The 13,666-nt window shown below is 41.4% G+C and overlaps 1 protein-coding gene across 2 annotated transcripts in view; it reads left to right on the top strand.

Moving 5' to 3' along the window:
* The first annotated feature begins 282 nt into the window (after positions 1-282).
* ets1 (v-ets avian erythroblastosis virus E26 oncogene homolog 1) overlaps positions 283-13,666 on the top strand; it is a 37,077-nt gene continuing 23,693 nt past the window's right edge. Inside the window, exons 1-3 of one of the 2 annotated variants that reach the window (XM_063907740.1) lie at positions 283-339; positions 1,667-1,870; positions 5,640-5,787. In XM_063907740.1, the coding sequence (XP_063763810.1) occupies positions 1,802-1,870; positions 5,640-5,787 (217 nt within the window). In that variant the 5' untranslated portion in view covers positions 283-339; positions 1,667-1,801. Of the gene's footprint in view, positions 340-1,658; positions 1,871-5,639; positions 5,788-13,666 lie in introns of those variants that run through there. The other variant, XM_063907739.1, reaches the window with a different exon arrangement.

Raw genomic sequence — 13,666 nt, 5'->3', positions numbered from 1 at the left:
GATCTGGTTATAGATGAGTCTTCTTTAAAGCACTTCCAAACTGACTTGATATTGGATAAATATTAACCCGCAGGATAGACAGGGAATATCAAACTAAATAGACCATCAGAGACTCTCTGCAAGTTTACACCTGTACTGTGAAGTCCAAAGACAACACAAAGGGGAGAAGATAATTTGGAGGATCACCGTGCGATTGAGGGAGGGACTAAAAGTGTGCATATGCCTTCCTCTGTAGGACTCGCTGCAAGCAGGTGCAGCATCTCTGCAGTCCACCGCTCAGCTGTCACACTCAGCTGCCCAGCGCGTCTACTCCACAGGAAACTTCTCACACCGCAGTCGGTAAGTGCAAAGTTTTATTACCACAATTAACTGCACATGCGCTAATATGATTACATCGTCGCTCGGAGCTCCTTTTCACGCGTTAGGGTGAAAGTGTGTGAGGCTTTAAAGTTTCGGTTTCTCCCGATAGGAATTCTGTTGGACCGTTTCTTCTTAATTAGGACGCGCTCGCTTATCTCGGTTTATTATTGTGACGTTGCAGTAGCGCTCAAAAAGCAACGTTGCACGAACATTTTTATATGATTTGTACAACTTTTAGCATTTTTTCTGTTATTTCCTACACTTTGTGGGCTTTAACTGCATTCAAAGATCACTCTAATCATACACTGTATATATTTATAGCCTATACAAAAATGAAAACGGGGTTAATATGAATGCTTAACTCTTATTTAGCATTGGTTTTTATGTTTTGTTTTTTCCATACCAAATCATTGACATGTAAGTAAAACCTAAAGGAGGTGCATGCATTTGAATGGCATAACTGATTTGCACAGTATTCACTTTGTGTATGGGTACTTTCTTTTCTGAAACAAGCGCATCTGAGTCTTTTTGAGCTGAGGAACATCTGCAAGCATTGAGCAGTGGCACATCTTGCCTCAGTCTGTCAGCAGCTGCCTCAAACTAAATATGCCAAATTGCTTAACATATGAATGTGAGAGGATGGGACCTGCCACTGCCCATGTACACCATTCCTCCTCTAATGTAATCCCTTAGCTCAGTTTCCAGTCTCTTTTGTTGATGCTGCTTCAAGTCAACAATGTTAAGTGATAAGCAAAGTGTGTGGGAGGGGAGGAAAGAGAGGAATAGGAAGGAGAGGAAGAGGAAGGAGAAGAGGAGGAGAAAAGGGAGGAGGAAGAGGTGATGCAGATCAGAGGAGAAGAGAGTGATAGAGAAGAGATGGATGAAGTTAATAAGCCTCTGGTATGATGGATTTGTTTAAGCTGAAATACCCTCTCTTCCACATACACATTTGCAGTATTTGATTCTAAATAAATACATACAGTATGATACTCCTAAACCATTAAAACTAAATTAAATAAAAATATGATGGCTGTTTAAAAAAAAGGGAAAAAAAAGCCTAAAACCATATCCTTCCTAACTTTGGAAATGATGTTACAGGTAATTGAAACCCAGCTCAAATGTCTCACTCTTTCCTTTATTTCTTTTTTTGCACTTCTTTTCCCCTTTTCCTCTCTCACTCACCTCCACACACACACACACACACACACACACACACACACACACACACACACACACACACACACACACACACACACACACACACACACACACACACACACACACACACACACACACACACACATAGTATATACCCCACACATACAATCTTTCACACAAAGTGTAAACAGCTTGTGATAGATAGGTCGACTCCACACGGCCCCGTCTGTTTGCGTGTTGATCCCTTCAGCAGGCCCTGCTTCTCCTGTCCGCAGCGTCAGTGATGAGTTACTACATGGATCCAGTTTCTTCCTACCCGGCCCTTCACCCCTGTGACCGTCTGGGCGCAATGGTAAGACCCCCCCCCCACCCCTCATAAATTACCTCTGTGTTAAGGCTTCCTCAGCTACATGCCACACAGCCGGCCGGCAGTGTGAGGGAAGGAGCATGTGTGTGTGTGTATGTGTGTGTGTGTGTGTGTGTGTGTGTGTGTGTGTGTGTGTGTGTGTGTGTGTGTGTGTGTGTGTGTGTGTGTGTGTGTGTGTGTGTGTGTGTGTGTGTGTGTGTTAGCTGGTATGTGTGCAGCAGCAGATGAGCACCGTTTGCAACTCTGGATTCCATCACCTCACAGGAACAGAGTCTATATGAGAAATGTTCCTGTTGAGTTGAGTCCAGCAGAGTTGCGCTAATAGGGCCTGTATCTGTACATGCTGTTCCTTATGATTTGTCAAAAGTTAGGAAACAGAGCTGTTGAACAACACAAGGCTGGGAAATCGCCCTAATGAACTTCTCTGTGTTGCACAACCACCCTGCAGCAAGATGTACTTCTCTTTAGCGAGTAAAACGGTAAATATTGAGACCTGTAGGCCTCCAACTTTGCCACTAACAAATCAAATTGGAGTCAGACCATCCCCGATGAATAATACTTTTCTCAGCCACCTGCACAGCGCTTTGCAGCATTCTGTTTGCAAGAACACCAAGGCTGTTAACGCTTTCCAAATGAGAGAGCTGAAGACAGAGTCAGAGACGATGCTAGCCGGGAACATTGGGATTCCTGTCAGATGAGCATTTGAAGGGTGAAGGCCAAGGAGCATCAAAATAAATGCCTCCATTTGTATGCAGAGCGCCGGCACATTAGGATAAGAGACTGAGGTTATATGCAAATGGCAACCCCACCCTGGCCTGATGGAGAACATAGAAAGATACAGCTCCCCGGGTCCTAATTGGCTCAGGTGGTGGGGCTTGCCTTTGAAATTGAGACTATGTATACCAGGGCAGACTTGGCCAAAAGGTGAACCAGGATCACCTCGGTAGCTCTATTTTGTTGAATTTACATGAATTATCGGCAAACAGCCGCAGGACATGGTGTGTTTTATTTTCTATGTTTACACTTATATAGGCTCAGTAAGTACAGTCATTTACAGTGTCTTATATGTTTCAAGAAGATTGTATGCCGATACGTGTAAGGGAAAATAGGGCTTTCAAGCAGCCAGAAGAAATACAAATGAAAATACCAGAAGTGTTCTGTAAAGGTGATCTTTGAAATCATACAACATAGCTTTAGGGTATGGTGCATTTGAAATAAGCAGCACAGCTTCAGTAGGGCAGTGTATGCCAGATGCTAAGGGAGTAGGACATTAAGATTTCAGGCATTTATGAATCAGCATTGTTTTGAGTCATTACCAACTGGTGTTGCGCAAACTGTCAAGTATTAATAGAATATGAAACATGGTAATGTGTAGTGGGAGTTAGGGTCCTTTACTTATAATGCTATATAATGTCACACCCAAAGTAATGCAAATAATACTAGATGATAAATTGTAAGCGATTTTCCATCACAGCCTAGGACTTCTTCATGGCAGATATATAAATGTGTGATTCAAGTAAAAGGGCAGATGTCACTCCGAACATTAGAGACTAATTAACTAATAAAGATGACTTTAAATGAGCCAAATTGCACAACATGAGCATCCCCCTGGAACAGCAGCCTGTTATAATTGTTGTTAATCACACAGAGCATTAAATAACATCTGTCCGATGACTGAAGAGACTGCAATTCCTTGAAGAACCACTAGATGTACAGAGAAACCAAACAAATGTTGCAATGAATTAATGATCTTAAATTAAACGTCATCATAGTTAATCACTTTCATAAACATGTTGTTTCTACTCATGTAGGATTATTTTCCCATAATGAAAAACTGTTTCCAGTACTTTTATTGTGTTTTCAGTTCAAATATCAAGTCTGTTTTATACGCTCCCATTTATAATCATTGTATTTGTATGTAAAATCAATTGAAGCCTAAGGCGTATTGCAGACCATGCTGGTGTCTGGGACTTGCTTTTTTTCCCCACTACTGGGAGAAACAAAGAACCAACATTAAAAGTGGAAAAAAGAAAAAGCGAGCCAATAAAATAATTACAAAACGATGACTGACTGATGAGTGTCAGATAAAGGCCAGAAATATGTCTTCCAAAATTGAAATATTTATTTATAGACTGGAAGTACATATCAAAAATTGATGTGTATGCAATGTGTTCAGTACTTATATTTATACTATGACGTATTTCAGATTGATCTAAAGTTGTTCTCGCACTGATCAAAAAGTATTATGGTGTTGATGTTATCTCCACTCTTATCTGTGTCAGTCTGTCCGTCAAATCCATAAATCTTCCATGAGGCTCCCTGCACGCCTATCTAACTTTCCCCCCCTTTGCTGACTGCACTGATACGAGAAGGCAGCGTCCCACGCAAACCTCTGAAGAGAACCTCATAACCCCCCCCCCCCCCATGCCGATCATCTGCTCATGTTTGCCATCCATAAAGCTGGCCGACTACTGATAAATGCCACAGTGCTTAAACTGGGCCGCTTATCAGATCGGCAGTCACTCGGTCAGACAGACTGTCAGTTATACTTATGACGTATAGAATATGACAGTCAAACACCATCTTATACTAGGCTATATTTGGCAAGCTGAACCATAGCTTTTAGTGTCTTTTTTACAAATGACAAATATACAATTATATATTTTTTGTCTTGTAAAATGAAAAAAAGAAGCTGATGGTAAATGTGAAGAATATAACAAAGACTTTATATAAATATTACAAATGTTATGACAGAAAACTACTTTTGAAAACTTTTAAACATGTTTTAAAAGAGCTAGTGAGACACTCTTGTGAGAAATATGTTATTCTCCTGTTCTCATCACTATTAAACTCAAACATCCAACAATATCTATTGAGTTATTTTAGTTTATTGTCAAATAAGGGCATGGATATGCTAAAAATGGCCAAGTGGCTATCTTCTACCCCACTATCTCTTGTATACGCATAGAGTTTCATATCCCTTCTTGCTCCTGTGTCAAGTGTTGACTTTAGACTTCCCCTTTCGGTGCAACCTCTTACGTGAACATTTCTATGATAAGCAGGATAAATCAACAAAGCAAAAGATAAACTGAATGAGTCAAATTTAGCAGCTAGGGTTATCTGTGCAGGAAAACAATGTTTTCAAAATCCAAGGTTACTGCTGACGGTCAAAGCCACTGTGTAGTTTGATCAGTTGTTTTCAGCTTAATCTTTTTCAATACATCCCTCCGCACATGAACGCCTTTTTTTCATTGATTAAGAGATACAACTAAGCATTTCTTACATAAAAACCCACAGATTTAGTTTCAGCGCAGTAAAACACAAGCCCATGCACTGGTTCAAGTATGATTGATGTGCTTGGAATTTCGATTCAACTTTATTTAACTTTATTCGAGCTGTTCATGCTATTTAAATCGTTATTTTATAGCTTGGACTCCATCCAAAACTCAAATGCTTTATTTAAGTTGAGCTGGATCCTTGTCATAACTAAAGTAAGAGTTAGGAAGACACCATCGGTTACTGTCCGAAGCACTTACTGAGCCCATATTTTTCATGCTCAAGAGATGTGCATAATATTTATAAAAGAACAGGCCCTCATTTATTCATCACATAAGGGTTTAAGAATTCAACAATAACAATAGAAAAAAAAACATTATTATTTTCATATGATCTGTGGAGATGTCGATTTAGACAAACAAGCAGTATCTATTACAGTTTATTTTGGCTTATGCATACTGGGTGTTGTTTTTTTCAGAGGCATAGTGGCGGGCTGGCAGTGGGCCCTCAGATCCACTCCCCAGGTGTGGTTCACCCCCAGCATCAGTACCACCCATCACAACCCCTTTACATCCAGGATATCCCCCTGCAGGAGGTGCCCAACGGACACGACGTGGGTCCTACAGGTAAGAGATGCAGACAGACAGCCTGACCTCCAATATACTACAAGGTACTAGTAGTAAAGCCAAATGCTTCATTTGTAAGGAAATTAAAAGTGGTTACCATATTTTAAAACATATCATATACTTTTACCTTTAAATGAACAAAGTCTCTTTTCAAACGACTTGATGTGGCTGTTATGTTGACAACCACATATCAACTTCATTTAGTTTTTAGAGAGACACACACGGTCTCATGTCGACCTGTTGTTCTGCATCTGCTGCATAGGGGGGGGGTTGGTGATGCTGACCCTGAGGGCAATGCCTTTACCAGATACCCCCTCTCTCTTGTTTTCTCTCTGCCCCCTCCCTATCTTTTCTGCTAAGGACAACCACATGCCGCACATTTTTCTTATTCAATCCTTTATTTTTTCTTTCATTTTTTTCATATGAGTTTTATTTTAAACTGGAACATTCCTTCTGGTGCATTGCCTGTGTTTGACTCTGGCCCCTTCTTGTCCTCAAAAGTGATTGATGATTGCGGACTGGGACGCACGCCACGGGAGTAGGGTAGGGGTGCTGGGGGGCACAGGCTTTCTTCCGTCACCTCCCTGAGCTGGACGCAGGGGGCAAGACAGGGGGCCAAAGGGCGGCCATCTTTTTCCCAAGCTTCTGGTTTGGTCTCTGGAGAGATGGAGGGGGCCTGTGTGTGTGTGTGTGTGTGTGTGAGTGTGTGTGTGTGTGTGTGTGTGTGTGTGTGTGTGTGTGTGTGTGTGTGTGTGTGTGTGTGTGTGTGTGCGTGCGTGTGTGCATGTGTGTGTGTGTGTGTGTGTGTGTGTATGTGTGTGTGTGTGTGTGTGTGTGTGTGTGTGTGTGTGTGTGTGTGTGTGTGTGTGTGTGTGTGTGTGTGTGTGTGTGCGAGAGGGAGTCAGGATTTGATGGGATTTGCTGATGTTTGTTGCCAGAGACACACTCCTTTGGAGCCCTCACTTCATTGCTCCCAGCGCTAAACCGTTGACATAAACATTGCTGAGTGGAAAAAAATGACCGAGCACTGACCTTTTTTTTCTTTCTCATCCTTCTCCTAAATCGTACACTGTGCAGACAACAGGTCTAAGATGGTTCTATCCACCTGGAGATTTTGTTAGAGTCATTTAGCTCCTGTTGGTGGTGTCTTATATAGGTCTGTTGAAGTTTTTTGTGCAACCGGTATGCCAGTATGAGTCTGAGCTAACCTTAAAAGCAACCGAATAACCTCTGACAGTCTTCACACCCTGCAGCCGTTGCTTTGACTCATTCCTCTCAAACTGAAAACACAGCTTCACCTCAAAGGTTCTGCACTTGCCATTTTAGCAGAGCCATTCAGTTTGTATATTATTATAACATGGGGCACACACTATTTTAGCTTTCCGCTTGCTGTGAAAGTAATTTGGCAAGTCAGAGATTTCTACTTAGAAGTTACAAGAGCAAACCATTATTTAATTAACCGAAGACGTTGTGCCAGTTTTTAATTATGAATAGTTTCTCATTAACAGTGAGTTTCATTAAAAAAAACATGAAGCATCTTAACCAATCAACTGAAGATTGGCTATAATATATTGAATTATATAAAGAAATATGTCTAATTTTAAACTTATGTCATCCTATTCATTAAACCTACAATAACTGATTTTTTGGCCTGATTTGGGTCAGTGGAAACAACACAAGGTTTGTGGACATTTTGTCACCTGTAATGATGAATCTGCAATTATTTCTAACACACTAGTAGTTATTATTCAAATGGAATCATTTTGTGGCCACCTGATTGCAAGTCCAATATTTTCTCTGTTTTTGTCTTTTTTAATGAAACCAGACTAAAATTAAAATGATATCAAAATATTTTACAAGCACAAAAGCTCAATACATAAGTTCAGTACAATTCCATCAAGATAATATAAACATAAAACCCATTACCTTTCTTAAATAGCACCGTATGTACATCTTCAGTTGACATGTCTAACTTTCTCACACACTAAATCCACTGTCATCAGTATACGAGCCGATATATTTTATTTAACTTCTAAACTGGGTAGGTTACATAGGATTTTACAGCTCCAGTCACTTCTTGGAAATGGATTGGGTGTTGTTAAAATGAAATGTGTTCGTGTGAGAAAGAAAGAGTACAGAGCAGATGTGAGGCGGGGATTTTGGATGTTAAAGGACCATCGCATGTTTGGCCCTGAGCCCAATGTCACACACACTGCTTCCTGACAACAGCCATGCCACGGTGATGTTTACACTATCCCCGCTCTACTCTTCACTATCCAACACTCACACCGCACAGCCTGTTGTAAACTCCCATTGTGGAAATCCATGTGTGTACGTGTGGGAAAAACGGTATCGGGGGGTATTTCTGTGCAATCTCATTGAAAACCAGGCGCAGGTATCACACACATGCATACACACTCCACAAACATCCTGCAGTGATGCACACTCCACATATTCATTCATTAAATTCACACCCTGCACTCTGGTGTGTATTGTGTTACAGCATCCTCCCATTCAGAGTTAAGCAGGCACACACACACACACACGCACACACACACACACACACACACACACACACACACACACACACACACACACACACACACACACACACACACACACACACACACACACACACACACACACACACTCCCAGGCACTCATGAGTTCACTGTACATTTAAACATGCCCTTCCATTCAGTACACGCAGACACAGCTGTGATCTGGCACTCAGGGACCATTGGCCTGTGTTTTATTTGATGTGATTTGACAGCTGGACAGTTGGAAGAGGAGGGGATGGGGTGGAAAGCAGCAACGAGTGGGTGGAATACAGTTTGAAGAGAGAAGACGGATAAGTCGCAGGACTGGGGTTGGTGGGAGAAGGGGAGACGAGACGAGGGAAGGAGGATCTGGGATGTGGAGCCTTGAGGGGTGGGAGACGGGGGGTTTTGCCTCTGATGAGGGGCACGTCCTCACGGGCGCAGGCCCATTTTTTATTTCTAAAAGTAAACAGGCAGCCTGCGGGGGTCTGGGGGGTTATGGGAAAGAGGAAATAGTGATGCTAATCAGGCCGGCGCACACTTCCCCCTCCAACAATAAAACAAAACAAGAGGGGAAACACGGAAAAGCGACAGACAACTTTGGAGGAATGGGCTTTAACGCTGCCATAGTCCTAGATTTGAACTGCATAGTGTGATGACAGTTCTGAAGCAAGGGGTGTTAGTCAATAAACAGAGGGAAAAAGCAATCTGTTAATACTAACTGGCACATTTGTTCATGATGAAGTATTTTTAGATATCTGGACTTGGAGTTTCAACACTAACTTCTGAGAAGTGGTTGCATTGCGTAGTGAAATCAGTGTTTACTGTTAAGTAACTCTTTCGACCCCAAAATCGTAACACTGATTTGAGAAATTCCTGAGTCCTGATGAATAAAGTCTTATTTTGATGAGTCCTTATTTTGAGTGTTTTCCAAAAAGATACTCCTGACCTATCTAAGAGTTTTCCTTTACCAGAAGTCTTTCTTTGCTTCAAGAAAGACCGCTCATTTTCCTGTTGCCCTTTTTAACGATCTTATAAGATGCTCTGCTCCAAAGCATCCAACATTTTCGACACTTAAACTTCCATTTCCCAGAGTTCAATGAGTTTTATTTCGAGCAAGTGATAGTGTGTGGTAAGTTCCTCTTGATAGCGTGGTGACTAATTACAAACCACTTCAGTTTGAGAACAAACCGTTCTGCAACGCATGCAATCACTGACGGGTGATGATGCAACAGATGCCAGCTCATCAGGAAAGGTGGCGCTTTAATGAATCCTATGAGAGGCCTCCCATTGTTTTAATGTTTATATCATGACAATAGCAGTAGTCACAGACTATTAGCTGTAATGAGTGTACACCGGTGATGGAACGAGTGAATACCTCTTACCGTGGGTGAAGTGCGTTCATAGTTGAATTCATGAACATAGTTGAGTCCATCCTATTGTAAGTAAAGGTCATTATTTCCCGAAAAATACTCAAAATAATACACATTTATTCACCAAAACACAACAAACTGCAGCTGTATAATCACAACTATATCATTCATACTTTCACAGTGTACTGTTCTACTTATTTTGATGTATACCCTTCATATTTTCAATGAGAAAGTAATCTAAACTGCAGACGGATGTGTTTTCCCCTCAGTGTCAGTACTAGTGGAGCTTTATCTGAGAGCGTGGTGGTAACAGAGAGGAGGGAGGGCAAGACAAGAAGAGGTAGGTCTGGGAGGCAGAGAGACTCGGAGGGGGGTGGGGATAATTGAATTATCTGCACAATGGAGTGATGGGGGGCACGTGGTGCCGCTAATGGAGGAAGAGATGTCCTTTTTAGCGGAGCTAATTGTTCAGAAAAGAGCTGAGCCTTTGTTCAGGGAGGCCCTGCTACATTCCCGGTGCACTTACATGCACACAATTTAGAGAGCGTGCACGCAAAAGCCACTTGCACTCACTGATACACCCACACACACACACACACACACACCCACACACACACGCACACACACACACACACACACACACACACACACACACACACACACACACACACACACACACACACACACACACACACACACACACACACACACACGCACACGCACACACACACACACATGCTCTCAGATTAGACTTCGGAATGTAAGGAAAAAGAGAAAGATGAACATGAGCACACACATACTTAGAGATACTCCTGTCCCAGCCTACTCTCTGATCTCAGCAGGAGTGCATCCAGCCTGTGGCACCTTCAGGCTGCTTCCACCACAGATAGAGCTGAGACTGCGCTACTAGACAGGGGCCACATTGGACCCCACTGTTTTACTGTTTTACTGTCTGCTCTCTCTGTCTCTCTTTCAGTGTGTGTGCGTGTGTGAGCGTGTCAATCAGCCATCTGAGCGTTTACTTTAAGTGTCTGTAAATGAGTGACTGAGAGATTACATGCTGAATTCACACATACCTAACCCGCCATATCCACCTTCTGAGATGTTTTAAACTTCATGTCAGCTAGGTCATCATTTCAGGTTTTAGGTTTGTAAATGGAGAGAAGGAAAGTATAAGGCTGATATGGAAATACTCTTGTGACTTGCTGCAAGGGCACAGACATCAAAGACCGACATCACTTGACAGCTGTATGGATTGCTCTAAATCGAATAACCTTTCAGTTAACTCTGTGAAAAGTAGCAGGTGCAACGGTTACATCTAGGGATTATAGACAGGCAGACAACACAGATGTGCCAGCGAGACACAGACAGCGAGCAGGAGTGAGAGAGAGTGAGAGAGAGAGAGAGAGAGCTGCTTTAGAAAGGGGTGCTATGTTGCAATGCAAAATGACTGAAGCCAGCTAACTGTCAAAACCATGGCAACAGCATTTGCCAGGTGAAGAACAGAAACATTTAAACCGAAAAGTGTTTGATCGGGGACATGTAAAGTGTACTTACAATGACTCCTACTGGTTGTATTATCAGTGTGAGAGAATTAACAATCCCTTTGTGTAAATAGTATAGTATTTAATTGTGCAAAACTTTGACAAACATTCCGACAGTTATTATTGAAATCACTATAATAAACATTTCAGTGTGGTGTTCGTGGAAATGTGTTTGTATTCAAGGTCATTGTACCCCAAGCTGTCTAGAACTGGTCATTGCTCTGGGAGACATTTATCACACTGTTTTGATATACGAAAACAAGAACTTTTCCTGCAACAGGAATTTAAAACTACTTTGTTCCTCCTCATACACCCCATTTCCAATTGAAATTGTATTTCAATAGCTTACTGTTTTCTGAGAATAACCAGTAAAAAAGAAAAATGTCTTGCAATACTAACATAGTCTGATGTAAAGAAATACAGACAGGCAAAAGAAAACCCCTACTAAAATGGGCTACAGTGACGCCAGGCCAGATATTAGTCAGCAACACCATTAAACCCCTAATGGCTGCCCCTAGGCACGAAAGTACCCGAGATGTCCTTTTAAGAACAGATACGAGGGAGTTCATTAACAGAAAACAAAGAGGTCCAGTCAGAGAGGGTGAGAGACTGACTGAGATGAAGTGAGAGGTTCCCCCCCCCCCCCCCCCAATTCTTATCCTCCATCACCCCCTCTACTTTGCCCCTGGTGCGGCAGCCCCTTTCACCACAGAACCCACCAGCACTCTTCCCAGACGAGGCTCCTATCAGGCCAATGAAACCTGATCCAGGGCTGCTAATGGAGCCGGCGAAGTACCACCGGTTGAAAAATCCATGCGTGATCAATATTCCTGGCTCCCCAGCCTCCACACATACATGCATACAGTTCATACAGATATATCACATTGGCGTGCATCATGGGTTGTGCTATTTGACTTACTCTAACAGGATTGCTTATGATGTAGTTGGATTTACAGGAAAAGGGGGCTGAAGCTTTAGAGAAAACCATTGGCATTGTCTGATTAATGAACAAAAGACTATCACCACAGTTATTCCTGCTGCCTTTGAATGAATGCAAGCAGCAGGTTTCAGTGGAATTTAAGTGAGATTTACTATTATAATCTGTTATTACGGTTTTTGTGTTGCCAAGGGAGGTGTTCCCTGTTGGCAATGGTTTGCTCAGAGTGGAGCCTTACTTCTGCAAAAACTCCCAGTCTTTCTACTGTCTTTGTTTTTTTCCATGGGCAGAACACATTCTTGATTCAATTTCCAGTAAGGCATGGCCATTGTCCCTGATTACTGAAGATAAGAAAGAACACAAGTAAAAAGAAAAGCAAAGCAAACTGAGAGTTAGAACAGACAGTTTGCCCGGTTCAAACTCAATTTGTATTGATTGCTTTAGTGACAGACCCACTTTGATTTATTTTAATAACAGTATTACTATCCTATTTTTAACCTGCCTAATTTTCATTTAACAATACTTGTGACGTAACAATTTTAAAGATTTACTTTACTGATGCAGCTGAGTTAAGAAAAAATACATGCTTTTTTATTGATTAGCACAAGGTGAACAGGAAATACTCCGAGGTGTTTATGAGGGTGAGTTACAAGTTATGAGGAAGCCTGGACCGGCAGAAGCTAGGACACAGACAGGCCGGACTTTCCTTTTATCTCCTTTTTAGTTAACAGTTGTCCCTTGCTAAATTGTTTGTATGCAGCTATTTTAGGATGTAAAAACATCTCCAAAGAGATATTGCTTTAATACTAACCCTCATTTAACACAATACTTTCAAAACGTTTCTTTAGGCTATAATATGACATTGCTGTGCTATTCCAGTTTCAGAATCCCAATCCCAATCATTGCCAAGTAGGTTCTCATGGACTTTGCTCGAGTGGTTAATGGCACACACAGTGCATAAGTACAGTGAGAGGAATTAGGTTGAAAAAAAAGGACAAACAAATAACTTTTTTAAATAAATATATAAATTCATAAAAAACATTAAAAAATGTTTTAAATAAATAAATAAAAATATATTTATAAATATGCAAAACATATAAGTACAATAAGTAAATAAAACATGAAATGTGCAGTCTAACATAATTTGAAGTGGATATATAATTTAGGAATCGATGGTGTTATTTATAATAATATTGTATTTGATACTCTATTATTTTTAGGCATCAAAGTTGGTATGATGGAGTTTTTATAATGAACCGTTTGCTTTCGTATTTGGAAAATAATCTGGTTAAGCAATACTTCAGTTAGTTCCCATGATTCTGGGGAGACCTCGCATCTCCAGGGTGTTTTGTCATCCTTGTAAAACGCGAGCAATTTGCAGGAACATGTAGACTCTTAACTGCGTCTGATGACGTGAAGGGGTCTTGGTACGAGTAGGTTCACAGACACAAGGGGGAAGTGGTAATAATTTGTGTGTGTGTGTGT

This window comes from Eleginops maclovinus, chromosome 18 (genome assembly GCF_036324505.1).
Source record: "Eleginops maclovinus isolate JMC-PN-2008 ecotype Puerto Natales chromosome 18, JC_Emac_rtc_rv5, whole genome shotgun sequence".
Classification (NCBI taxonomy): Eukaryota; Metazoa; Chordata; class Actinopteri; order Perciformes; family Eleginopidae; genus Eleginops; species Eleginops maclovinus.
This window is presented reverse-complemented; position numbering and strand designations above follow the sequence as displayed.